The sequence below is a fragment of the Alligator mississippiensis genome, chromosome 6 (assembly GCF_030867095.1).
Source record: "Alligator mississippiensis isolate rAllMis1 chromosome 6, rAllMis1, whole genome shotgun sequence".
Taxonomy (NCBI): Eukaryota; Metazoa; Chordata; order Crocodylia; family Alligatoridae; genus Alligator; species Alligator mississippiensis.
The window spans coordinates 21,935,767-21,961,268 of record NC_081829.1 but is presented as its reverse complement, the minus strand read 5'-3'; the positions used below and the strand labels follow the sequence as shown (position 1 = coordinate 21,961,268).

The 25,502-nt window shown below is 46.3% G+C and overlaps 1 protein-coding gene across 1 annotated transcript in view; it reads right to left on the bottom strand.

The window, feature by feature from the left end:
* Positions 1-723: 723 nt before the first annotated feature.
* Positions 724-25,502, bottom strand: part of WDFY4 (WDFY family member 4) — a 287,362-nt gene continuing 262,583 nt past the window's right edge. The window contains exons 58-62 of the mRNA XM_019499474.2: positions 14,335-14,514; positions 8,636-8,818; positions 8,437-8,524; positions 3,688-3,799; positions 724-2,177 (exon numbers count right to left, since the gene is read on the bottom strand). Of these exons, the coding sequence (XP_019355019.2) occupies positions 2,111-2,177; positions 3,688-3,799; positions 8,437-8,524; positions 8,636-8,818; positions 14,335-14,514 (630 nt within the window). The 3' untranslated portion in view covers positions 724-2,110. The remainder of the gene's footprint in view (positions 2,178-3,687; positions 3,800-8,436; positions 8,525-8,635; positions 8,819-14,334; positions 14,515-25,502) is intronic.

Here is a 25,502-nt window from a genome sequence, read left to right as displayed (position 1 = left end):
CACAGGACTTGGGAGGAGGAAGGGAAGCTCCAGCAGTAAAAGAATAAAGCTTTCTTTTCCCAATTATATTAATGTTTGAATCTTCTTCCTTGCCTGGTTTCTGCCTGCAAGTATGGGGATCACTATTACATTTCAGACACAAATCCCCCCCTCCCGCCCCCCATCCATGGCAGCCTCCAAATGATCCCTTGTGGGGGTTGTGGCTCCAACACAAAGGAAGTTAGTGATGTCAGATCATGTGCATCTATGAAATATTGAGATGCAAGAGTGGCACCCTGTTTCTGGATGGAATGTAAGGCCTGATTGGTGAGGAAAGAGCTGTGATGGTACCACCTCCTAGGCCCCAAATACACTACATCACAGGCATCTCCAATGCATGTGATATCATCCCTTCTCAATAACTTTACATACGCATGACTGGTTCCTAAATCCCACTTTCTTCTGATATCTCTGGGAACTGGGGATAGCCATCAGGCTGTTTTGACTGGTTGCTTCTCCATGGATTTCAATGGATTGGTTTTGGTCCTTTGTGAATGCTGATTTTAACTCTAAGCACTGACTAGGATCACAACTGGAGCATACCACTTGGATTGTCCATGAAGAAAGAGACGCTATGAGGTGTAATCAACATCCCAGAATGACATTTACCCACCACCACCCAAATCTGAGGCTTAAAAAATTTCAGCCCACTACCCACTGAGTAAATTGAACAACTTTAACTCATTATTAGTAAACATCTTGATTTTACTTAGCATAAAAACAGACTTTATACAAAGGAAAATTATATGCTCTTTGAATGTACATACCAAGAAGTATTTGCTATTCCATGTTCCAGAAACATTTAGCTTTTACAGATCTATTCCTACTGAAGCCAGCGGAGAAATTCTTACTGATTTTCTTGGAATCCAGAAGGAACATGAGTCTGGTTTGTTACAGGGGCCACACCAACAGATTCTTATCCCACTGGTAGTGATTCTAATTAGCAAACATATTGATAATTTGTATGTGTGCTGTAGACAGGACTGGACCCTATTACTTTGAAAAGCAGGACCAATAATGCACCATAGTACCAAGTTCTACATCCTTATTACAGGGAACCTCAACTATACATATGCAATGCTGGGCTCTGAACTAGCTGTTACCACTCAGGAAACAGACCTTGGAGTCACTGTACATAGTTCTCTAAAAATGTCAGCTCAATGTGCAGCAGTGACAAAAAAAGCCAATTAAATGTTAGGTATCATTAAGAAGGCAATTGAAAACAAAACATTAAAAAAATCCCTATGCTACTCTAAGTCCACAGTGCATCTACATCTTGAATGTGTCACGTAGTTCTGGTCTCTGTGTATTAGAAAGGATGTAGTAAAATTAGAAAATGTACTGAGAAAAGCAACCAAGATGATCAGGAATATGGAGTAGCCGCTGTACCAAGAGAAACTAAAACGGCTAGGTTTCTTCAGTTTAGAAAGGGAAAGGTAGAGGGGGATATGATAGAGGTCTATAAAACTATGAAGTGTGTGGATAAAGTGAATGTGGATCGTTATTCACCAACTCCCAGAATATAAGAGCTAGGGGGCACCCACTGAAATGATCAGAAAGCAAGTTTAAAACTAACATGAGAAAGTACATTTTTACACAGTGTATAGTTAACTCATTAACACAGGCAGTTGTAGAAGTAGAGAATATGACCAGGTTAAAAAGGGATTAGACAAAGTCATGGAGGAAAGTTCCATTCATAGCTATTAAATAGAACAATCAGAAAAATATCTTCTGATATTTTAAACCAATGATGGCTGATGCCACAGAGGGTATGGCAAGTGATAAATCATTCTAGATGTGCCCCATTTATATACTCTCTTTTGAAACCATATATTACTTGCCACCACTGGAGGCAAAATACTGGACTATGAAGACCATTATTCTGATCCAGTATAGCCCTTCTTATGTTTTTATCTGCTCCAAACTTGATCCTACAATCCATTGTCTCCAATTAAATTAATTCCCCTCTGTGCCCTTTCCATTCTTCCAAATCCTGTGTGCTTTGAAGGATAATTTTCTTTCCATCCAGACTTCACAGTGGTTGAGAACAAGAGCTCCTTGTCATTTCTTCCTACCCATCTATGGACCAACAATGTATCTTCCCCCAGTCATCGCCAACTAGGAGCTTAGAAGAGTTTCTTGGAAGAGAAAAAAAAAGAAGAAAAGAAAAGATCAGTGTTTAATAACAAAATCAAAACTGAAAACACAGGATCAAGACACTGAATTGGAGAGCAGCTGTGATGATGGGCACAAAACCTGAAGAACATTGACACAATGCAGACAAAGGTCCAAACTACAAAGACTGGACCAGGCTTCAGATCCAAACTTCCCCAGAGTTCAGTATAGCTTGGATCCAAGGTTTGATTTAAGACTTGATTAATCAGTTAATCAAGTCTGCTCCAACATGTGCTAATTAACACATCATGGAAGATGTCCAGCATGTGTATAGGTGCCCTTACAGATGCTGGTTACAGATTTTTCCTATCTTATTGAAAAGACAGCAACTCCAGTAGCCACTGGGACAGGGGCTTTACAGCAGTGCTCACCAACTGGTTGATCAGGATTGATTGGTGGATCCTGGAGTCTCTTGCAGTTGATCCTGGGCTGGGAGGTGCTGAACGTGTGTGCATGTGCTGCAGTGGCTGCAGCAGCGGTGAAAGGGAGCAGGGGCAGGCCCTGCACAGCCGGGGCGGGCTGGGATGGAGGCGTGAGTGCCTAGGATGGGGGCGCACACAGCCTGGGAGGGCACAGGAGGGCACGCGCCCCCAGAATTGCATGGGATGGTGTAGGCTGCAGCTGCCGGCTGGGGCCAGGCTGTTCCCAGTGGAGGCTGGGGCCATGCTGCGGGGTGCCCCGGGCAGTGGCGGTGCTGAGAGCGGGGCTACGGGGGGCTGCAGCCACCCAAAAATTTGCTGTAGCCCCCGCAACCCTCTCCCAGCACCACCTCTGCCCAGCCTGACCATAGTGCAGCCCCAGCCTCTGCCGGAAACAGCCCAGCTCCAGCCGGCAGCTGCAGCCTGCCCCACCCCATGCAATTCTAAGGGCATGCCCCCTCCCGGTGCTCCCTGAACAAGATGCTCACAGCTCTGTCCCGCCCTGCCCTGGCTGTGCAGGGCCTGCCCCTGCTCCAGCCCTGGTCTGTCCCTCACTGCCATTGTGTGGGATGCAAATCAAGGCCTCAACGGTGAGAAAGGGAGTGGGGCTAGGGTTGGGGCCACAACCTGCCCTGTCCCCCCATGGCCCTTCCTGCCCCCCACCCACTTCCCTCCCCACAGATTTACCTGCTGGGCGGGAAGAAGAGGGGGGTGTAGATATTGGGTTCCTTTTAAATTTTAGAAGTGATCTCGGACTTAAAAAGGTTGGAGGAGACCACTGCTTTACACCAACTCAGAGGCAGGAGCAGCGGTTACTAACCATCCCCGCTATTTCCTGCAAGAGCTGTCTAATTTTCTTTCCATGAAGATCTCATTTCCAAATCCAGACTACCCCTGCTCACATTTAACTCATGAGAACCATACAGGTCACATCTCAGTATGGCTGAAATATTTTACTTGAGACTTTTAGAAAAAATAAAAATAAAGGCACCTGGATTCTTACTACTGTGTCCTCTGCCGGACATACAATGTAATGCAACAGAAATTACTATACCTGGATACAGCAAGGGCTGTCACTGCTGGATTGTTCTTACTAGGTTTTCCATTCAAGGCAATGCTGATATCTAACTCCCGACAGAGAACAAGATGTTTTCTCCCCTTGTTACCTGTTGGGTGGTTTAAACATAAATATTTAGAAAGTGTTTATTTGGGGGAAGAGGTTATTATTTACGGTCAGCAAGTTGTTAAGTTGAGAACAAATATATTTAATCTCAGCCTGTGCTGTTGCAAAATAGGCCCATCCCAATTTAATTTGCAGCTATGATAGTTACATGTGCTGACGTGCGGCTGTATCAATTGTGTGCTAAATTGGATTTGTGTATTATTGCTTTCTAAATTGCATGCCTAGTTCAGCAAAATTGTTCATCAGTTTTCACTGGCTCTATGCTTAATAAGATGCCCCACAATACCTTGCTGCCAGGCTATAATGCAGCCTATAATTGCCTAGTAAAAAGAAATTACATAAAGCCCTGGTATTATCAACTTATCTAAATCTGCTCATAACAGAACCAATAATTAAATGCTGAGAACATTTCACACACACACACACACACACACACACACACACACACACACAAATATACTCAACAACAACATAATCATTGTTACTTTGCTCTTTTTAATGGCTCTGTTTTGCATTAATTTTATTTCCCTTAATGTATAGAATGAGTTGTGGGACTATTAGGACATTTAAAATGATTTTGAAATCATTTGAGGAGTTTGAGGGAGTATGTGGTTGTTGTGATTAAGTCTGATAACTTTAATTATTAAAGACATTGCTCTATGTATGTATGTGTGGCTCTGTGTTTGCCTCACATGTGAAGGAACATGCAGGTATGTCTATTACATCCTGTGGCAGGGCACTGTTTGTGCCTGTCACTTTAAGACCAGAGCCAAGCAGCCACCAGGTGCTTGATTGCAGCAGCAATTTTGATCCTGGCTGCCTATATAAATAGTTCAGTTCCCTACTGGCTGGCCAGGCAGCAACACTGCCTGGCTGCTAGCATTGTCCTGGAGGTAAGAGAGAAGCTGTAGGGGATGGCTAGGAGGCTCCTGGTCCTGGGCATGATGTAAAACTGCACCCTGCCAGGAATGGGTGGCCTGGTGGGGCTCTCAGGGATGTGGGAGCCCCCAGGAAATGCCAGGCCAGTTACCACCCTGGTGAAAGGTGGGTTGGGGCATCTTAACCCCAGTCCCCACAACCAGGTGGATCACCTGCTACTAGGGCCCAGAGGGCAGACCCCCAGGGGAGAAAGTGGGGCTAGAGACTCAGACCTGATTGAGAGAGTACCCTTGACTGGTCAATGCTGGGGCCAGGACCAGGATGGTCAAAAGGGCCAGGAGCCCACCATGAAAGATGCCCACAGCTAAGAGGGCCTGGGGTTTCTCACTGGCCTTGGAGGTGAGGCTAGGGCCTATGTGGCCAAAGGTCCCAGGGGGACTACACCTGAGAGGGGAAAATAGTTTCAGGGAGCTAGTCAGCCTGAATGAAGATGGGGTAGGCTGACTGAATGGAGCGATCTTGGAGGGGTCCTGAGAGTAGGATTCTGGAGCCCAGTGTGGGGCTGGTGAGAGTAACGCCTGGATGCTATCTGTGAAGCATGGGCTGCGGTGTAGGGGAGGTACAGAGCTGCAGATAGCGCCCCCTGGCATCAGGGCAAGAAAATGGGCAGCCTCCCACTTAATTAACAACTTAATTAAATGTCATCAAGGCATAGCAGGCGAGAAGGTGGGTGGTTGGCCCAGAAACAGGTGGGTGGGCCAAAGGCAAATCAGCCCCAAGAAGGCCCCCTGTTACACACCTCTGTCAATATGTATCTATATATCACTATTCAACATATTTCTTCTTTTATGAATCTCTCTGCAAAAGGCATTGACGAAGTCATTCTTCACTGCTCCCATATTCAGCCTAGGAACCCTAATTCAGGAAAACACTTCAGAAGTATTTAAATTTCCATTGTGGCTATACCTTGAATAAAAACTACCTAAATAATTGGAACCACCCATGTGATTATACCTATTTTATTAAGCTATAGAATTCACTGCCACAGGAAGTTGTTGAAGTGAAGAATCCAGGAAGATTCTAAAAAGGCTTCAGCATTTATATGGATCACAGGACTATCAAGAATGAGTATATTTAATGCTAGCAAATGCATCATGCTCAGGGTTTCGACCAACCTCTGATAGGACAAGACTCAAGATGGAGAAGGGTAAGCGGATTATTCCACTCCTGGTACCTGTATGGTTTTGCACCTTCCCCAGAAGCATCTGGCACTAACTGCCTTGAAGACAGGGCACCGAACTAGGTGGACAAGTGGTCTGATCCAGTCAGGCTACCCCTATGGGGCAACGTATGTAAGAATATTTCTACAAGCACCAAAATTGCTTAGGAGAAGAAGCTTCATCAATGGGATTTGTGTCGCTATGATACCTCAGCACTTCCAACAATCCCATTTGTAACGCTGATTACTGTCTTTTAAAGCAGATGTTCCGTCCTTAGTTCTATTGTTATATAAACTATTTGCTTAATATTGGAACAACTGGGAATGCCGTAAGCATGCCTTTACTAGGGTCACAAAAATAAATGCTGTAACTTATACATGTTAACACACAGGTTTTTTTTTTACTTAAATGCATTGGGAAAGTAACCAGACCTGATGTTGGATTGTACTGTTAAAGACACCTGGCAGATCCTGTATGTGTTTGATCAGGGAAGTTTTAACTTCAATTGCTTTTATTACTACATCGATATTGTAACTTTTATCATATCATATGCCCCTAATTTGCTGCAATAGGTGTAGTATTGCCTGCTTCAGCTCAGTATAACCACCTGCTGCTTAGGAATGCAGTGGGGGAAGGGAGGCAGACCCAAACCCAAGCACCAGGAGCCCTCTGCTGGTCTCACACTGCCTTGAAAAGCCTCCAATCTCATTGTAGATGGCAAAGGCAGCAAACAAACTGAGCAGAGGCAGGGGGCCCCTACTCCTCCAGCCTCATGTGGGGCTTGGCACTGAACACTGCTGGAAGCTGGCCAGGTCCCTTTATGATGGCCACCAGCACAGATGTTACAGTAATAGACTTTTTAGCCACTCGGGCCCTTTTGGATTCAGCAGTTGTTTTAGCCAGTGACAGGGGGACTCTTTCTCTCTGACATTTATGCAGCAGAGTGGTTTATTAAGAATGCTAAAATTACTGAAACTGTAACCAAGTACTCATCTTGGGCCCAATCCTGCTGGTGACAGCTGTCTCCTAGAAGTACCAAGCTTCCTCATGTCCCAGTGCTAGCACCCCAGGCACAATTTGGCTACTGCTCTGTAACTCATGGCAGTCCTTCCCCAGGCTAGTTGTAACAGTAGAACTATACCACTCACCTGACCACAAGGACCTCACTGTACAATGTACACATACAGGTAAGAATCATCCCATTGTTGCTAAAGGACAGTTATCTCTGGGCTGGAACTAAATAGCTGATGAGCAGCACAATTACAACAGGGACAATGAACAATGCATCCAGTGGAAAGCAGATCAAGCAATCTGGGTGACACTGCCCAAACTGTTCTGAAGGTCTTAAGGTACCCATGTTTTTTTAAATCCTACTCTGCTGCACCACATACAGTGAAGACCCTGATTCAGTGTCACTGAGGGCCTTTAAAGTTAGGAACAGGATCTGGGCTCGCAGTTAGAAGTGAATAGGGAGCTGATGATTCCCATAACAGGGAAGATGTTCGATGAGAGAGATAATCCTGCAGTAACTCTGAAGAGAGATCTGACGAGGGCTAGACACTGGGAGAACATTATATTCATTGCTGATTGCTGCATGGCTGTTCTGTCTCCCTGGTGAAGAAGAAAGGCCACACGGGCTTCAGCCAGGAAGAGCTCTTGTCTCTGAGTGAGTCCAGAGTTACAAAATTAAGGTGAACTGAAGTGTGCCCAATGCCTGAAGCATAGCCTTCTCTCTCTGCCACGGGCTTTTTAAAGCATGTGCCTCTCCGATGACCCACATGAGAATCAATTTCCCTATGTCTGTAGCAGAAGGGAACACACTAATCCCACAAATATGGTTCCCAGCTGGGGTGAGGCAATGACCACTCAGACTTTTAGGGCACATCCAGATGAGGCACCACAAATTGCATGCAGCACATATGCAAGCAATCGCCATGCTACTTATTTGCAGCGTGGCACCAAAATTTGACGCTGAGATATCCCAGTGTTAAAAAAATGCTGTGGGAAAAATGGTGGAGTGGAGCAAGTGGCAGCAGTGTGTGCCACCAGAAATGGAGCCTGGCTGGCCAAAGCCACAATCTGGCTGCTGGCCCAGTTCCAAGCAGCCAGATCAGCACCAGTACAGTCCCAGGAGCCCCCAAGGACCCTAGGTATGGCCTCCTTTACTCCACCAAGGGACAATTTGCCCTCCACCAAACCCCACATGCAGGAGCGTGCACAGCAGCAAAAAGCAGTGGCACAAATTTATGGCTTGGGTCAGACATTGTAAAACAAGTGATTTTCACAGCTTTTGGCCTTTCCAGAGTCAGGAAATAAAAAGCAATGGAAACACCTGTTTCATTTCAGAACATGCACTGGGTGCTTAGGTCTATAACATAATTTTTTTTCCTGGTTGCTGAGGAAGGGAAGATTTCTCGCTTTTCTGATTCTTATCACCCTTTCCAAGCCTTGCCAGCTTCTCTTTCACAGATGTACAAGGCACTCAACATAGCTGTTTCCATGCAGAACCAGGAATCCATACCTTTGTTGTCCAGAATTTCTGTTGTGTCTTTTTGTGGTCTTGATCCAACCACCTGGTCTGGGGCTTTGGCATATTCCATCTTCCATAGCTGCATCAGGAAGCAACAAAGGGTTTAGCAAAGACCAGTCACTTTGTTCAGACTGTGCCCATGATCTACAATAAGCTTAGCAAGAACAGCTCCCCAAAGAGAAACACCTACCCTCACAATGCCATCTGTGCCCCCAGTAATGATGACACTGCGTGTATCCCAGTCCATTACTTCAGTGAAACAGCAGCAAATAATCTTTCCTTCCAGGCTGCCAGTGGTATTTATACTTGCAAGGGGCTGCCCATTGATGGTCCATAGATGTAAATAGGATCCAGCACAAGAGGCAATATCACCCTGTAACACACAAAAGGGCATTATTTTTTGATCCCACAGCTTCCACTGGGGGGCTGCTTAGCACTTCTACAATGTTTGTTTATTCCTAGTTTTCTTTTTAAGATCCTTTAGCCAACAGCATGTCAAAAATGACTTCTTTTTCATAAAACAATGCTGGAATTATACGATTGCTATTAACTTGCAGGATCTGAAACAGTCCCATTTTTGTCTCTGCATGTTACATAAAGCAGTCATTAATTAAAAAACAGAAATAAGCCTGGCAGTGGGGATCAGTCATACTGTAAGCAAATTGGCCAGAGATTAATCAAAGGAAGGCATATGAAAGTTGCTCTTATTCTGCACTGTGCTCTCTGAAATAAATATAGACTGGATATAGAAGAGGCCTGCAGTGAATAAGTGTAAAAATATGATGGGATTTTTTTCAATCATTCCTGTTTAGGAAGTACATGCTAGAAGGCCAGATAGAGTGAGTATATAACATAAGGATAGAGAGTGTTTTGTTGAGGACTTTTCAATTAGATAGGAATGTTCAGTTGAAAAATTGATAACCAGGGTTAGATATGGCAAGAAATGAAGAAAATCTGAGCACAAAAAAGCACAGGGACGATATCAATCCTTTGATGGGGGGTATCGCAACAGCCCTGTGTAAACTGGACCACAGGTGCTTCAGACAGCAATGCTGATGGGCACCTCTATAATACCGAGAAAGGTGCGCTCTAAATCTTCCATCCTTGATCTAAATTAAATGGTGATGACTTTGTTCCTCTGAAATTCTTAGTGTTGGGACAACAATAAGAATAAAGGACTCACTCAGAGCCAGACTTAGGGGTGGGCAATGTGGGCAACCACCCAGGGTGCTGTGGTCAGGTGGGCACCACACACACATGTACACACACACATGTGAGCAGCCATGCTCACAGCAGTGCTCTCCCCCTGTCCCACCCCACCCCGGCTGATCCCCACCCCAGGCAGAAAGAGCAGTGCCCAGCTGAACCTGCCCCCCACATTCAGCTGCTGTTCAGTGTCATATTGAATGAAATAGTTTGAATGTTTGTAAAGGTTGCCCATTAGCCAGTTTCAGGAAGAAGATAAGATTTATCTCCTTATCTAGTTCATTGTTTTGGGGACTACATGCAAAAGGTCCTGACTTCGCTTAAAGTCTTAATTTAAATTTCATCTTTTAGAAGTCTTTTACAAACAGAGTAAATATCCTGAATTCTGAGAGATCAAACCCTAAGGCCTTTTGACCAGATTGGTAAGAAAAGGGCATTTGCAGTGATATGGAAGTTTCCCAAAGGTAATTTAAAATGCTCAACAAAGGCAAAAGAATCTGTTGAGTAAGATCTGAGCCCAAATTTGGGGGTAATGACAGATTGAGTAGGAGGAGCCCACTGACGGCAGCTCACTCAATAAAAACTGTAACTTACTGTCCCAGTTTGGAGGTGACTATACTTGTAGAACAACGAAGGAAAAATCGCAAGTATAGCCCGGTTCAGACTGATCACCTGAACTACCCTCTCCGTGAACACGAATCTCTTAGTTCATGCTGAAGCCGCGGAGCACCTGAAAGGGACTTAAGGAAGGGGACTTAGTCCTATCACTGCTGAGGCCAGCCTATTGAATCGTATTGCTGAGGCGAGCCCATTTCATTGAACCGTACTACTGAGGCCAACCCATTAAATCGTACTACTGAGGAATGAAACCATATTTTGGTATTTGGCTTCTCGGAAGACTAGGATTGTAAGTATATTATGCAAATAATAGTATTGATTCAAATTTAACTTTTAGTTGTAATTGTAGTTGTTTTTGTAACACTAATTCTTATAGTATTGTTTGGGAAGGAAGTGCATTCAGAGCATTGTTTCTGATATATGTAATTATTGTATTTTTAATGTTTGTGGTGTTTCTTAAAGCTAAGCAGTGTTATATAGGTAGCAAAGAGTTTTAAAATAAAATTGTGTTGTATAAATTAAGTGTGTAATCATTGTGAAATTGTGCAATCAGTTAACTACTCCCCCAGCCAGTGCATCAAAATGAATCAGTAAATTGTGTGGGATTTTCTCTATTCCATAACCCACTAGAGACACTCAGGAGGAGCTGGGCTGCACAGTGAGGGTGTCAGCAGTGGTGTCTGCCCTACCTGCCTGCCTGAAGCATCATGCCACTCTGCCTCCCTGCTAGACTGCGCCCCTGCCTGCCTGCCTGCCTCTGCCTGCAGCAGCACCACTAACTTTGGGAGAGGGCTCTGAGGGAGTGCCAAAATTCAAGTTCACCTGGTGCACCATTTTCCTGAAGGCCAACTCTGGACTCACTACTATGATCCTTACTCCATCCCATTCTCTAGCAGAATTCCTGTTGATTTAATGCAGGAAAGGGGAAAACAAAAACTACCCAAAGGTTTGGCCCTCAAGTTTTAATATTATTAACTGTAAGTTTTTGGGGACAGGAATTGGCATTTTGTTCTATGTTTGTGCAGATCCCAATGCAAAGGGGCTCTGGTCCATGACTGAGGCTTCTAGGCACCACAACAATATACATTAAATATAATAATAGCAATGAACTTTCTGGTTAGTTAGGAATCAGTGTTCACCCATTAAATTACTGAACTTATCAAATTCACAATCCTCCTCTATCCCTTTTTACGGTGCTTAATGTTACGCCACTTTTAATTCTGTTTCACACATGACTTGAAGGCCACTGGTCTGCTTTGCATTCATGTAAGCAATGCTCCTAATACTGAAAACACCCTTTGCAACTGAATCTCTACCCGCACAACATGTGTGCAAAGCTTTAATGGTGACTGTGAAGTAAGACGTATGAACAGAAAAACACAGAACTCTGAATGCTAAGGAACAAGGAACATACCCATTTCCAAAGCCACAGAAGCAGATGTGATGCTTGTAATATTGCAAAGTCTTTTAAAAAGTGTATTTTATTGAATTCTTTAGGTTTGCCCTCTCCTGATTTAAATTCTACCCAAGGCTTCCCACCTTTGATGCCTTCTAGGAACTGGACAAAATAGTACAGCAGCAACAAAGGCATCTGTTTCTGGCAGAGGCCAGCCTGGCCTTAGATTAGCAACATGCATGTGGTTTAGATTAACAAACACTGTGCCTCTACCACCTCCTGATTTTTGACCAGAGCTCTTTACATCTCAGAGGAAAATCCTTAAGACAGACAGATGTGGGTTTGAAACAGAGAGTTGCTAGTAATTAAAGAAATGAAATTTAAACTGCTTCATCTGTAAGGGAGCCTGTGGATGGTGTCACATGTTCAACTTAACACTTACTGAGTGCAGTTGAAATGAAAGCAGACACACATTCAAGCAGTTTAGCACAAGTTAAGTGCCTCTGTGGCACTGCAAAGTTGTTCCCTTTCAGGTGAGGGTTATCTTCTGATGTGTACTATCTTTAATATGTCACTAACTTCCAATGATTTGCAACCACTGCAAGTGAAAGTGTAAGGGCTCTCAGGTACCAGAAAGTTAGTAATAAGCTAAGTAGTTTTTCAGGTCTGGATCACTGATGCACATCCAACCAAGTTCAGTGCGGACAAAGCATTTTTACCATCTTACCTGGATGGTAAGCTCTCTAGGACTGCTTGGGTGCATCTACACAAGATGCTTCGAGTGCAGTAGACTAATTTTACTGCAAAACCCTTGTTAATGCACTAATGCACAGTAGATTTAGTCTTCTGCACATTAATGTCATAAAAAGACCACTCGTTTGCACTAACGCGCAATAGCACCGATTACAGCACTAAACTTAATGCACTGTTATTATGGTGCATTTAATGAATGTGTAGACATGCCCCTTTTGTGTTTATACGATGCCCATGCAGTGGGGTCCAGGCCCATGACATAGGTGCCTCAGTGCTACCGCAATATAAATAACTCCCAAGACCACATCCTCTAGAAGTATCTGGGCAATGGAAAGGATCTTACACAATTTTCTGCAATTTATAAATCTGTTCATCCCAGAAAAAAAAAGGATTTTGAAATTTCTAGCAGAACCAAAAAGCAAATTAAATTTTGAGTCACATCAATAAAACGGAACCATTTTTTATTTCAGTGTTTTTTTAAATTGTATCATGTAAATTATGTTGTGAAACAAAAGGCCATTTCAAATACAAAACCAAAACAGGTTTTTCATAATGAAGGTAAAATGAATCATTTTTAACTTCTCAAGACTTTTTTTTTCTTTTGAAATGAAACCTTTTCATAATTGACAAGTTCCCCTGGGAAGCGTAAGCTTTAGCCAAATGGCTTTTTCCCACAAGAACACTTTCAACTGGTACATTTCTGACCAGATCTGTTCCAAATGGGTGTGATCTAATGCAATTGTATCCATGCCACATCAAAATTATCACCACTGCCATTAGCCGTAACTGGTCCACTTTATGATAGCCTTAGCAAAGAAGCCAGATGCTGAACAGGCTATAGATAATAGAGTCCACATTCCCTCCAGGGCAAGTTTCAAGGTGGTTCATGGGCCACAGTGAAAACAGTTCTAAAAACAAACATTTTCTTTCTCTGGGTCTAACAAGACAGCACATTTTGCTGACACTTGGTTAATTTTAAAATACATGAACTACTTCTGTTGATTTTGGGAGGAATCATAAAGAATGCCTCATGCTGATCTTTCTCTGGACCGAATGGAATCAAAGGAAGTTTCGTCAACAAGCTTTGGGTGCTTGCCACTCAGTGTTTTGGAAAATCCCATCCTTCTAGTTTTAGTGAAAAGAGCCATTATTATGTATTAATTCTAGAGATGAAGACTCCAACTGTATAAACACCAAACTAAAAGATGGCCCATCTCAAAAAGCTTACAAACTAAGCTGTTAAAGGAGGTGAAACCTTGAAGATGGGTGGAGCATGGTCTGACTTCCTGGTTTCTTAATATCATGACCTCAATATCCTCTAATTCTTTTTGTGGGGATATATTGTATATGCAGCTGTGCGGTTGGGGATAGACCGCAGACACATTTTTCATTTTGACTGCTGGTAAATGAATCTTCTATCACCCCCAACAGCAGCAGAGAATTGGAGGGCAAAAGATAAGAGCAGCATGTAGCTGCTAGTGGAGAGCGGGCAGAGACCACTGACTCAGGGGTTTACAGAGCTTGTAGGCTGTGGCCGAGGACTCAGGTGTAATGAGTCCCTGTTGGTATTGCTATAACGTGGATGTCAGGAGAAACGAATGGAAGCAATAGGGTTATGGGTGAGCCAAACACAAAAACCCCTGGGACAATGTTTCAGGTTTCTCCAACCACTTCAGAAACAAAGAGGTTTAATCTTACTATCAAGCTATGCATGGTTACTCCTACTTAGCTCGTCAGTCTAGGATGCTGCTTTTAGTGCTCTCCTCATCATTAAAACTACTATTAGCAATCTCTGTAAAAGGAAAAATCAATTTATCAGCCTCTCAGGATGTTTTTATGTTGGGAAGAGCACCCATTAAATTATCATGAAATGTTCATGGATGCGTCAGGAGAAAGATGATAAATGAAGTTCTTACCATTGAATCACTGACAGCAACAGCAGAGAGACTTGCCCCGTGGGTAGGAAGCTGGCTTATATATGTCAGCTGGTTCAGGTCCCATATGATGCAGGTTTTGTCATCAGATCCACTCACAATGATGCTATAGGTCACAGAGGTGGCCAGGCAGGTCACTGCCTGGGTGTGTCCATACAAAGTCTACAGGCAAAAAGCAAGCAAAATATTACAGTAGACTTGCTAATTTACTAGGGAACCACATTCTGATTGCCATTGGGTTGAAAAGAACAAGTGATCTATCAGAGAATTATTGATAGTCAACATTTTTAAATGTTTGGATAAAAGCAATCAGGAGAAATTTCAGTGACATTTCTGATTCGCTGCCTTCTGTTTTTGACCAAGTATAGATGTTCAATATGTTTCTGACTTTGAATATACCTTAAATGCTGGAGGCTGCAAGTGAGGGAGGAACAGTAGAGAAAACCCTGATCATACCCAGTTTTCTCTCCCTTTCAGCATCCACTTCCTGCCACTGTGTGACCAAGGCTGTTTGTCATCCTTCAGAGATGTGGGCCCAGGCCCACCACATAACCTTTTAGCCTCCCTCAGATGGGAAGGCTACAGAGAAGGATGGCAATTAATTATTGGGGACAAATAATGAAAAAACAGGGACGGGAGTGGAGGTCAAAGGTTCAAAACAAGAGTGCCAAGGGGGGGCACCGAACAGAGCACACCGGACAGCACCCACTGACCCTCAAATGAGTCCAAGGAGTCAGCAGACACTGCCCAGTGATAGCTTGCTCAGAGACGAGAATGAAGTAGGGTGAGGAAAGTGGCCCCACCGTCCCTGGGGACTCTCTCAGCCAGAACCTTCTTCCTGGTCAGGTACACAGCCAACTTGACCAGGGCCAGGGCCCAGGCCAGGGCCAGCGACAAGAAGAGGTTGATCAGGAGGTCCTGGGCCTTGCTGGGGCCACAGACAGGGAGTGCATAAATAAAAAGGTGAGGGGAATAGTGCAGCCAGAACCTCAGGTGGTAGAGGGGCTGCAACCTGGCACACTCAAAGTAGGAGCCAGCAGCTGAGGTCTGACTCACAGGAACAGGGTGGAATACAAACCATGGGGTCCATGGGGGACCCCTGCCCTCACCGAGGGTGTACCGCCACTTGTTCTCTGGGGGGAACGTGAGGACAGGATGGTGGATGGCGTGGAGCACAAGCATGTAGAGTTGATGGCAGTGGACCAAGCTGGATGAAAGTGGACCAGCTTGGTGTCCCCCAGCCTGTCCAGGTGGTGAGGTAGGGAGCACTGTGGGGCCTACCAAGGCAGGGGCCCCATGACGAGTTCTTGAGGGCTGGGGGACATTGAGGGGCAGGGACTGCCTTCATGCAGGGCCTTGTCAACGTAGGCGAGGGCAGTGGGGAGCAGGGCATCCTTGAGCTCCTGGAGTAGGTGGCAGGGCACACACAGTGCTGACAGCTCCATGTGCTGGGCCAGCACAGTGAGATCTGCCCATCCCTGCTTAGCATGGTCCAGGAGGTCCTTGAAATGGGTGATATGGGCCAGGACCATCCTCTGGCACACCCAGGGCACCTCTATCACCAGCACCACCAACTGCGGGTTTTTCAGTAGGGGCTTGGCAAGGAGGTCAGCACATCGGGCAACCTTGTCTGGGACTTAGAGGTGGAAACCAGCTTCCAGGCACTGAGGAGGTCCTGGTAGAAGCCCAGAAGCTCCTCCAAGCCCTGAATGGGGAGTCCCCACAGGTAAAACAGCTGCAGGTCAAATTGGAACCCTCAGAGGTGGTGGAGAAAGGTGCGTCCCAAGTGGCTTCATACCACATTGCTAGCAGCACCATAGAGGAGCCTCTGCGGGGAACCTCTGCACAGAGACCCAGTGCTGTTCTGGCCAGAAGAAACCCAGCACCTGTCTCTGGAGCCTGGCCAGGACCTTTGGGGGCATAGGCAGCATGTTGAAGAGGTGCCTGATGATGATTAATAGACAGAATTAGCTGGTTAATTATCAGTGCTCTCCCACAAAGGAAGCAGCAGACTCGCCCATGCCTGCAGCTGCTTCAACACCTTGATCTCTAGCTGTTGTCAGTTCTCCAGCGGGGAGGATTCCCTGGGGAAAAGTAGACCCCCAGGTACAGCAGTGAGTTGATGCCCCAGAGGATGCCCTGGAGTGTGGGTGGGAACAAGCCCACCTACCACCTACCCACTGTCAGGCCAGAGTTCTTGACCCAGTTGACCCAGGCAAAGTAAGCCACCAAGTCCAAGGACTGGCAGGCTTCCACCTGGCGCCAGATCACCTGGGTCCTGGACAGTGAGGAGCACAGCAGCAGTGTATGCTGACAGGACCAGCCTCATGGCCAGCTTCTGGAGCACCCATTCCACCATCTGCTTGCACAGGAGGCAGAGAAAGGGCTCAAAAACCAGTGTAGGGCTGACCCAACAGCAGACAGCCTTGACACACTCCCTGCCTGAACAGGATGGACTCCATCACAGTCCAGTTGATTTTGACCATACACTCTGTGGAGGCATACAGCACCTGGAGAAACTGCACAAAGTGGGGACCAAAGCCAAATGCCCTTAGCGTGCCTGTGAGATACCCATGATCCATCCTGTTAAATGCCTTCTCCTGGTCAAGGGACAGGAGGGCGAATGACAGGCCCTCCCAGCGCATGAGTTCCAGGAGATCCCGAACCAGGTACAGAATATCAATGATGGATCTTCCATGGCACTGTGTAGAACCGGTCATGGTGGATCACATCTGCCAGCACAGACCTCAGGTGCAGTGAGATGGCCTTCACTGCCACCTTGTAATCCATGCCAAGAGGAAGACAGGATACCAGTTCTTCAGGTCATGGTGATCCCCCATCTTGGGCAGGAAGGTCATGGCCCTCCTGCATGACAGGGAGGAGCTCCCCATCTCTTTTGGACTCAGCCCAGACTGCGGTGAGATCTGGGCCGAGGATGTCCCAGAAAGCCCAGTAGAACTCTGCGGTCAGCCCATATATGCCTGGTGCAGTGTTGCTGGACATCAGGTGAAGGATGTCCGGGAGCTGAGCTAGGGTGAGAGGAGTCTCCAAGTAGTCCCAGTCACCCATACTGACCTGCGGCTATCTCTCCCACAGGACCCAGAAATCAGTGCTGGTTGGATCCAGGGAGAAGAGCTCTCGCCCATTCTTGCATTTCACCTGGATACATGAGGGAGGGTGCCATCACCCAGCAAGAGGCAAGTCATGTACTTCCTGGTACCCCTCCTCTTCTCCAGGGCACAGAAGAAACAGGAGCTGGGGTCCATCTCCTGAAGGAGCTGGACGTGTGAGCAGACAAGCGCACCGTGGGTGCAGCAGTCATCCAAAGCATAAAGCTCCTCTCACTTCTCCCAACACTCTCTGCAGACAGATGGGTTGTTTAGGTCAGTGGCCAGGTGCCGCTTCAGCTCCAGCACCTCCATCTTGAGTTACTCCCTGGCCTCCTGACCCCATCACTGCTTACCTTCCCCCTGAAGCTCCAGTTCCAGCTGAGCATGTGCTACCTCCAGCCCCAGCCTGGCTACATAGCTTTAGCTCCAGGCCTGGAGCCAGAGCCAAAGTCAGACATGCCACTACATGGCCAGGCTAGAGCTGGATGCAGCATACACTTCCTGTTCCCTGTCCCGGGCTACAGCAGGGCCCCAGCTGGAGCTGGAGCTGTAAGGGGAAGGTAAGAGTTGGCAGGAAAGGTGACGGCGGGGAACAAAGGCAGGGAGGGCAAAGGCTGCAATGGATGAGTGGTGGGTGAGCAGCAGCTCAGCATTGGAATCAGAGATGCAGTCATTGCCTCCGTACTCGAATATAAGATGAGGGGTTCCCCCCCGCCGCCATAATATGGGGAAAAAAACTCAGAATTGAGTAAATAGGTACATTTCTTATAGTTTTCCATGTACAGAATCTAATTATTGGAGAATCATCTTAAATTTGTCCCTCCCACTGCTGTGGCAGGGAAAGCACAAGCAGGGGGGAAAGCAAAGTGAAAAGTAGCAGCAAGGGGTGTGACCCCTGCCACTTGTCCCCTCACCACCAAGTTTGACCCTCTCTTGGTGCCTGACCCCTCTCCCTCTCCCCACTCCTACCACCCCCAAACCTGCTGCCATGGCCACTGCTTATGTTGTGTGGCAGCTTTGGCTCTGGGCCAGGCAGCAGCAGTGGCAATGGCTCTAGCCTGGCCCCTGGACCAGGTCAGGGTTAAAGACAAACAGCTTCTCTGTGGCTGTATGGTCTCCCCTGCACTCCACACCCTGCACTGTGTGGTAACCCCCATGTTCCCCTGCCATGTATCCCCTCCCCTGCTACATAAGCCACTTCAAGCCACTTTTGCCCTGGCCAGGTAGCATCAGTGGTCACAGCTCAGGCCCCTGCTCTGGGATTCAAATCCAAGAGGAAGGGGTTTTTTTGCTGAACAAAGGAAAAACTCATCTTGGGCTGAAGTAAATACTGGTAGGTAGAATAGAATCTAGGTCTATTGGACACATCATAATTAAAGAAAATGGCACAAGGATGTCTTTAAAAGAGAGCTGAGGAAAATTTCCATTTGAGATACAAAGCACTGAGCTGAGCTTTTTTGTACAAGCCTCTGGGGTGAGTTTGAAGCTTTGGAACAGCCTGGGAGTAATTACAGTTTTAGGATAAAACCAGGCTGAACTCTTGGGTTTTAAAGCTCCACCAGATAGCCTCTGATGGTTGCTGTTGAATTTTATATTTGGTAGTCTGGCTTGTGCAAACCCAAAACCGAATGAGCAACTAAAAGGTTCACAAACCCAGGAGGAAAGACGAGCATCCTACCAAGCACTGCCTTTCACCTGCTTTGGTTTGCATTATCAGAGCTGGCAGTCAGAGCAGGGGCCTCAGCCATCACACTGACCCCCTGAACTCTTCTAAAACTGTTACTTTTTGCTTTAGCTTGCTTTTCATTTAAAAATTATTTTCAGGCCCAGGATCTAAGAGGCTAGGCAACAGTGAAATAGCCCAAGGAAAGCCACTAGCACAGCCTTTTACTGGTCAGACATAGCTATATAGATAGCACTGCAAGGTCAGCACTGACAAAGCTAGCAGATGCTGTTCCCCTGGGAAATTCATCAGACATACAGGGCTGACTGCTTTGAAGCAGCTTCAGATACAGAAAAATACAGTTCCGGAATGGAAGTCTCAAGGGAAACAGGGTACACGATGCCCCTCTAGCACATGCCACCATGCAAAGTTGGGCATAACCCATACTGCCTACATTTAAGGAACTGTAACGATCTGGGAGATGGAAAGTGTATGGTATGGCTCCATGCCTCCTTCCTACTCATACACTGGCTGGTCATTTAGGCAAGTAAACACATATGGTTTCTTACCCAAATTTTAGCCAGAATGATTATACCCATCTATGCAGAAAAAAGCTCTCTCACCTCAGCTTGGAAGTGCTTTAAGCATGGACTAGCTATTCCTGCTGAGAGAAGAGCATTAAAGTCATTTCAACTTGGCCTGTGACCAGTCCACTTTGCAATAAAGATGCAAGCAAAATCACTCAAATCCTGACAGTCCTCCAATGCCGTCCCACAATTCTTCAAACAGCACAGACAAGTTCTCCCACAACTGACTCAGAAAGAATCCTAAAGCATCTCAGCACAAAGACTGATGCACTATGCCCCTGAACATACACCAGGGAGTGCAGAAACTGTGAGGGCAGAGAAAACCACATCAGGCTTCGCTGCGAGGATGCTTGACCTGCACGAAGCTAACTTCTACTAGTCATGCTCTGCAGCAGCTCATCAGGTGGCTGTCCCTCAAAGGCATGACACAGCTCTTTTAAGAGCTTTAGTTGGGTTTTTTTTTTCTCTTGATAAAGAAATTATGGGAGTTTGGGTTACATGGGTCATTCTTTTTGTGATAAAGTGGGGGCTGCTAAATTGCATGGATCAATAGAGTGGCTATTATGCTGCATCTTCAATGCTATACAAAATTGTAGCAGCAGCCCCTGGTACAAAGGGAATAGGATTTTTCTGCTGAAATATAGTTTCTGTATTTTGCTACAATCCAAACCAGAATGCGTTAGTCCCTTGGGATGGTGGTAAGTGAATAGCATCCACTTTACAGCACATCAGCTTTACTTAAGTGAAGCTCAGTAACTCAGAATGATGATACAATAGTATCATTCAGCAGAAAAAACAATGGACATGAAGCAATGAATTACATGAAAGCAGCATGTAATTCGCTGCAGAGACCTTTGGGGCTACAGTTCAGATTTACATCTAGGCCACAGACAAAGAAATCTAGATTCTGATCCAGAGGAGGACTAGATCTTAGGCTCTACACAGGAGTAAGGCAGACTTGCAGGTACCTAAGTCCAATATGTAATGTAAAAGAACAACATTCAATGACCACCTGACTCTGGAAGTCACTGAAACTCAGTAGGTGCCTTCCTGTTTGACCTGCAAGCTTCCTAGGTGACTGTAGTCCCACTTCTGTACATGTTCAGAACTGCCCCAATCTGAGCACCACAGCTCCCACCTAAGCCCTGGGGGGGAGATGGGGGATAGAAGGAGCAGCACCTGAGTCCCCTGAGAGACTGGATGTCCTGAGCATATCTTAACACACACCAACAGGCTGAGGCCCATCATAAGACATGGCTGTATCTGCTTTCTTTTAAAAAATGTGGCAGTAGGAGAAAGCCACCTGTTATTTAACAGTGGGAACACCTGCCTAGGAAGTGGGAGACCTGGTTTCTAGGTCACCTCAGCCTGAAGGAATTCAAGTCCACATCCTTCATCCCCCAGGAGAATGCCCAAACCACTGATGATAGGTTAGCCTCAGTGGGGGCACCCTCCACCTTTCCTGTTTAATCTGGGCCACTTGGCAGCTAAAAATGCAAGAAGCATGTAGACAGAAGGACAGAAAGAGGTTGACTCTGCAGTCGAATTGCTTGTACACTCTCCTGGCAGGTGGAGTCCTGGGTTTGAATTTCTGGACCACTTAACTTTTTTATATTAAACAGTCATTGGATAAAAACCAGAAATCGTGAGAAATTTGTTTGAAGCCCAGGATACTCCCTCCCCCTGCTAAGTGCCCTAACCAGTTCTTGTTGTCCTCGTGGCCTCAACATCCCTTACATTCTTTGCTGCCCCATACCGGAGGGGCAGAGAATATACTTGTCCAGACTACTCTATAGCCTGATGGTAAGCCTTCTCCTGGGAAGTGAGAGATGTGGGCCTGACAACTTCAGGATGAGGAAGACCTAGATCCCAAGTATCCCACTTTCTGGGGACCACACACCACAAGCTCTGCTTTTAAAAATGAGCGACCCCTTCTCATTTTTTTCAAAGACTACTTGTAAGTGCCTGTCACCTGGAGTAAGTTTGTAGCTCTGGATCCCAAAAGAAAGGCAATCTCTGCTTGCTGTCCTGACCCAAAAGCCTAAGCAACAAAGAAGTGAAGGAGTGCAGATCAGTGATATACTGTGGGTCTCTGGTGCGCAGGGGCCAATGCTTGCATTTGCGCCTGTCCCCCCACCCCCTTCTTATAGCAATCCTTAAAGTCACGTTGCACAATAAGACCTCTGAAGGGTCTGGCGCCTCCCAGAGGCCCGCTTCCCCCACCAGCCCAGTTGGTCTGCCAATGGTGCAGATACACCTCTATGCTTAGCATTTCCTCTTGGCCAGCTCAAAGCAGGATCTACTCAGCATGCTCTTCTGGAATACTGAACTCTTCCTATGTACTATATGGGTCACCTGAACCCATAACCCTGGGTTTTAAATTCCACTCCAGAGCCAGGTGCCTAAAAATTAGGCATCATGTTCCCCCAGAGCCTCTAATAGCAGAGACAGGAAATAATACCATAACGGTCATGCACAGTCTCATTCAGTAATTAGTGGAGCATGTTTGACATCAATTAATTACAGTGCAACATGTTAGACAGCAAAGCTGGTTCCTCCAAAAGCAGCCACAGATGTAGACAGCTGAAGTTACAGGCAAACCTGTGTGAATAAAACACAGCCTCCCTGAACCTTTGCCCAAAGCTCAAACTGACTCTGGGCTGAACTCTTTGATGTTCAAAAAAAGAATGCTTAAACTTCTTCCTAGTACTAACTTCTGATACTTCTAGTTCTGTCATGAGTTGTGAAATGGAGCAGAAGGACTGCAAGGTCAGGACACAAGGTCTTTGATAATACTGCTTGGCTCTTCAGAAGCAGCAAGTGTCACAAACCTCAGGTCAAATGTTGCTGCAGCTGGTTTTCACCCTAATTTGCAGACCCAGGTAGTCCAGATAAATATGTAACGATCTGGATTCTTCTTTGAGCTTATCCCAGATTCAGTCTTTTGAAATTTTCCCATTACTTATGCAAAATGAAATATGTTCATGCCCTCAAGCAAGGGAAGCACAGAGAATTATCTTGAGTCTCTTTTTGCAGAGCAGACTTCTGACATTTGAATAACTTTTTGTTTATTAAACTACACGACCATGTTTCCTCATCACTTTGCTGGGGAGTAACACAGCACATCTTATTTGGTTATATAGGAAAAAGGGAAAAAATAGTGACTTTTTTCTCAAATATGACAGATGAATATCAAACCCTTATTCATGAAGCAAGTCACCAAATCACACCTGAATTCTTATTGTATTCCTCCAGTTTTTGCCACTGTAAGTCTGCTATTTCAATGGAGCTTTACCAGCATAAAAATGTAGAAAAGGCAGTGGTGAATCATGTGCACCAGTCAAACTTTGAGTAATGGGGTCTTTGAGAATGAAATTAGGATTGTATGGGCCTTGTGGTGACTACAGATAGGTCCTAAATGAAAGTTCTGGTTCAAATATCCCAGGGCCCTGGGAAAAACAGCACCTGCATATGGATTCATGCACTTTTACCTGGAGCTGCCTCTACCTTATGGGAGTAAAATATGAAACTCAAAAAAGTTCTGAACTCAACTTGGCAAAAAACATCCAGAACTTGGGTTGCTTATCTGAACCTTCTTGGCTAAAGATACTGGGCTGGGAATGTTATTTGAAGGGCTTTTGTTAGTACGCTTAGAGCTTCTGTATCCTGACCCAGCAAGCAAAGAGGAAATGGTGACACTCCAGAACATGAAGGATGACTCAAGGTGGAAATGAGTTCTGAAAAAAATGGGCAATGCACCACGAGCAGGTTAGAGCACTGGGGTTCTTATTTTCAAGATATTTTGGGGAGTGACAAGTTACCAAAGTGTTACCAGAATGTGAGAAAAAGATATCTCATCAGAGGTAAGATGATACACTGGGAAAGTTTACTCAGGGCAGCACTGTGCCACAGCTGGGCTGTCCCATAGCATGTTGTGCTACCTACCTACCCTTGCATGCAACTCCAAACCCAGATATATGCAAGTAGGGCCACTTCAGGGTCTCCATTCCCAGCCCAGCAACCAATGTCAAGCACACTGGAGACCAAGGTCTCAAGAGTGCCTCAAGGGCTGGCACTCTAGAATATCTTCACCAGTGTATATCTGAGTTTGGAGCACGTGAGTGGAAATAGGTAGGGCAGCATATGCTGAGGAAAAGCCTAGATGACTCACACCATGACTGTGCTGCCGATATACCCAAAGGGTGCATCCACACATGCAGGCATGTGGGCTTGCAGCAGCTCAAATAGAAGCAGCACAAATTTGAGTTGGGGCCTTTTGCCTCAGTGCACGTGCCTGGGCATGCACTTTTGTGTGGGGCCTGCCTGGCTCTTCTGAGATCTGCAGCCAGGGGGAGCTAGAGCCAGCAGTATAAAAACCTACCCTGTGCTGGCCCAAGCAGTATAAAAACCTCCCCTGGCAAGTAGCTCAGGGCTACTTGCTCTCAGAATCTCCTGGGCCTTGGCCACTTGGTACCCAGGGACACTACCCCTGGTGGCAGCTGGGTTGCTGAAGCAGCATCCCAAATTCACTCTTTAAAATACCCCGAAGTCCATGTTCTTCCACAATTAGAACAAAAGACCACTCTATCTATCTATCTATCTATCTATCTATCTATCTATCTATCTATCTATCTATCTATCTATCTATCTATCTATCTATCTATCTTTTCTAATATAATAAAAGCCTTAGTCTGCCTGTCTTCTGTCTGTCTGTAATGCTTTATTTGCACTCTGACTGGTTGTCTCAGCAGCCAATCACAATGCTGACTGAAACAACCAGAGTGCTCCAAGCAGAGCTGACCCAAAAAGGGTGTGGGGCCCATCAGCCCATGTGAGGCTCCACCCCCATCCCTGCCCCAATCTCGCATGCCCCAGACTCAAAGAAGCTGATGGCAGCATCAGCAGCGAAGCAGGGGGAGAAGCGAGCGGCCAGATGCTCCGCCCAGTTCCATAGGGCCCCCCAAAGCACAGGGCCTGGGGCGGTCACCCCAATTGGCATCCCCCCAGGGACAGCCCTGGCTCCAAAAGCACTGCAAACGGGAGGCGATGGTGGAAGTGCGGTGGAGCACCACCATGATGGCAGGGACAGAGGGGATGGAGTGCTGCTGGCCTCGCATTCCCTCCACCCTGATCCCTGGAGGCAGCGATGATGGAGCAGATGGAGTGGGGGGTGCAAGGCCAGCACTGCTGGCCTCACCCCCCACCCCTGTTCCCTGGAGGCCGCAGCAGCACGGGGTGCTGGCCGAGCAGGATGGAGGGGATGGCAGGGCAAGCTTCTCCTCCCCGCCCTGCCCCCACGGTCCTGGGAGGCAGCAGTGCGGGGTGGTGGGTGGCAGCACTCTGCCCCACCCGCCCCCCCCCTCATTCCCGATGAGCAATTGGCTAGTGTGTGTGTGGATAGATAGATAGATATATTTAGAGAGAGAGAGATCAGTTGGGCCATGTTTTAGTGCTCTATTTACAATGTTAAAGTCATTTGGAAGCCTACAGGTGTCACTATCGTCATAATATAATAAATTCTAAACATCAATATGTTTTGATGTTTGCTTTTGGTTTTCTTATCAGACAATGGGTATGTGATGGGGGGATGTGGGGTTTGCAAGAGAGGGGTGGGAAGGGGTGTGGGGGGATGCAGGTGGGTATGAAGGGGTGTGGGGGAATGTGGGTCAGTGTGTGGGTAAGTGTGGAAGAATTATGGGGGGACTGTGGCTATGGGGGAACTGTGTGGGGGGGCTGCTTAGGAGGGGTGGGTCCCCTGACCCCCACAGGGAGCAGCCCCCCTCCCCCCCC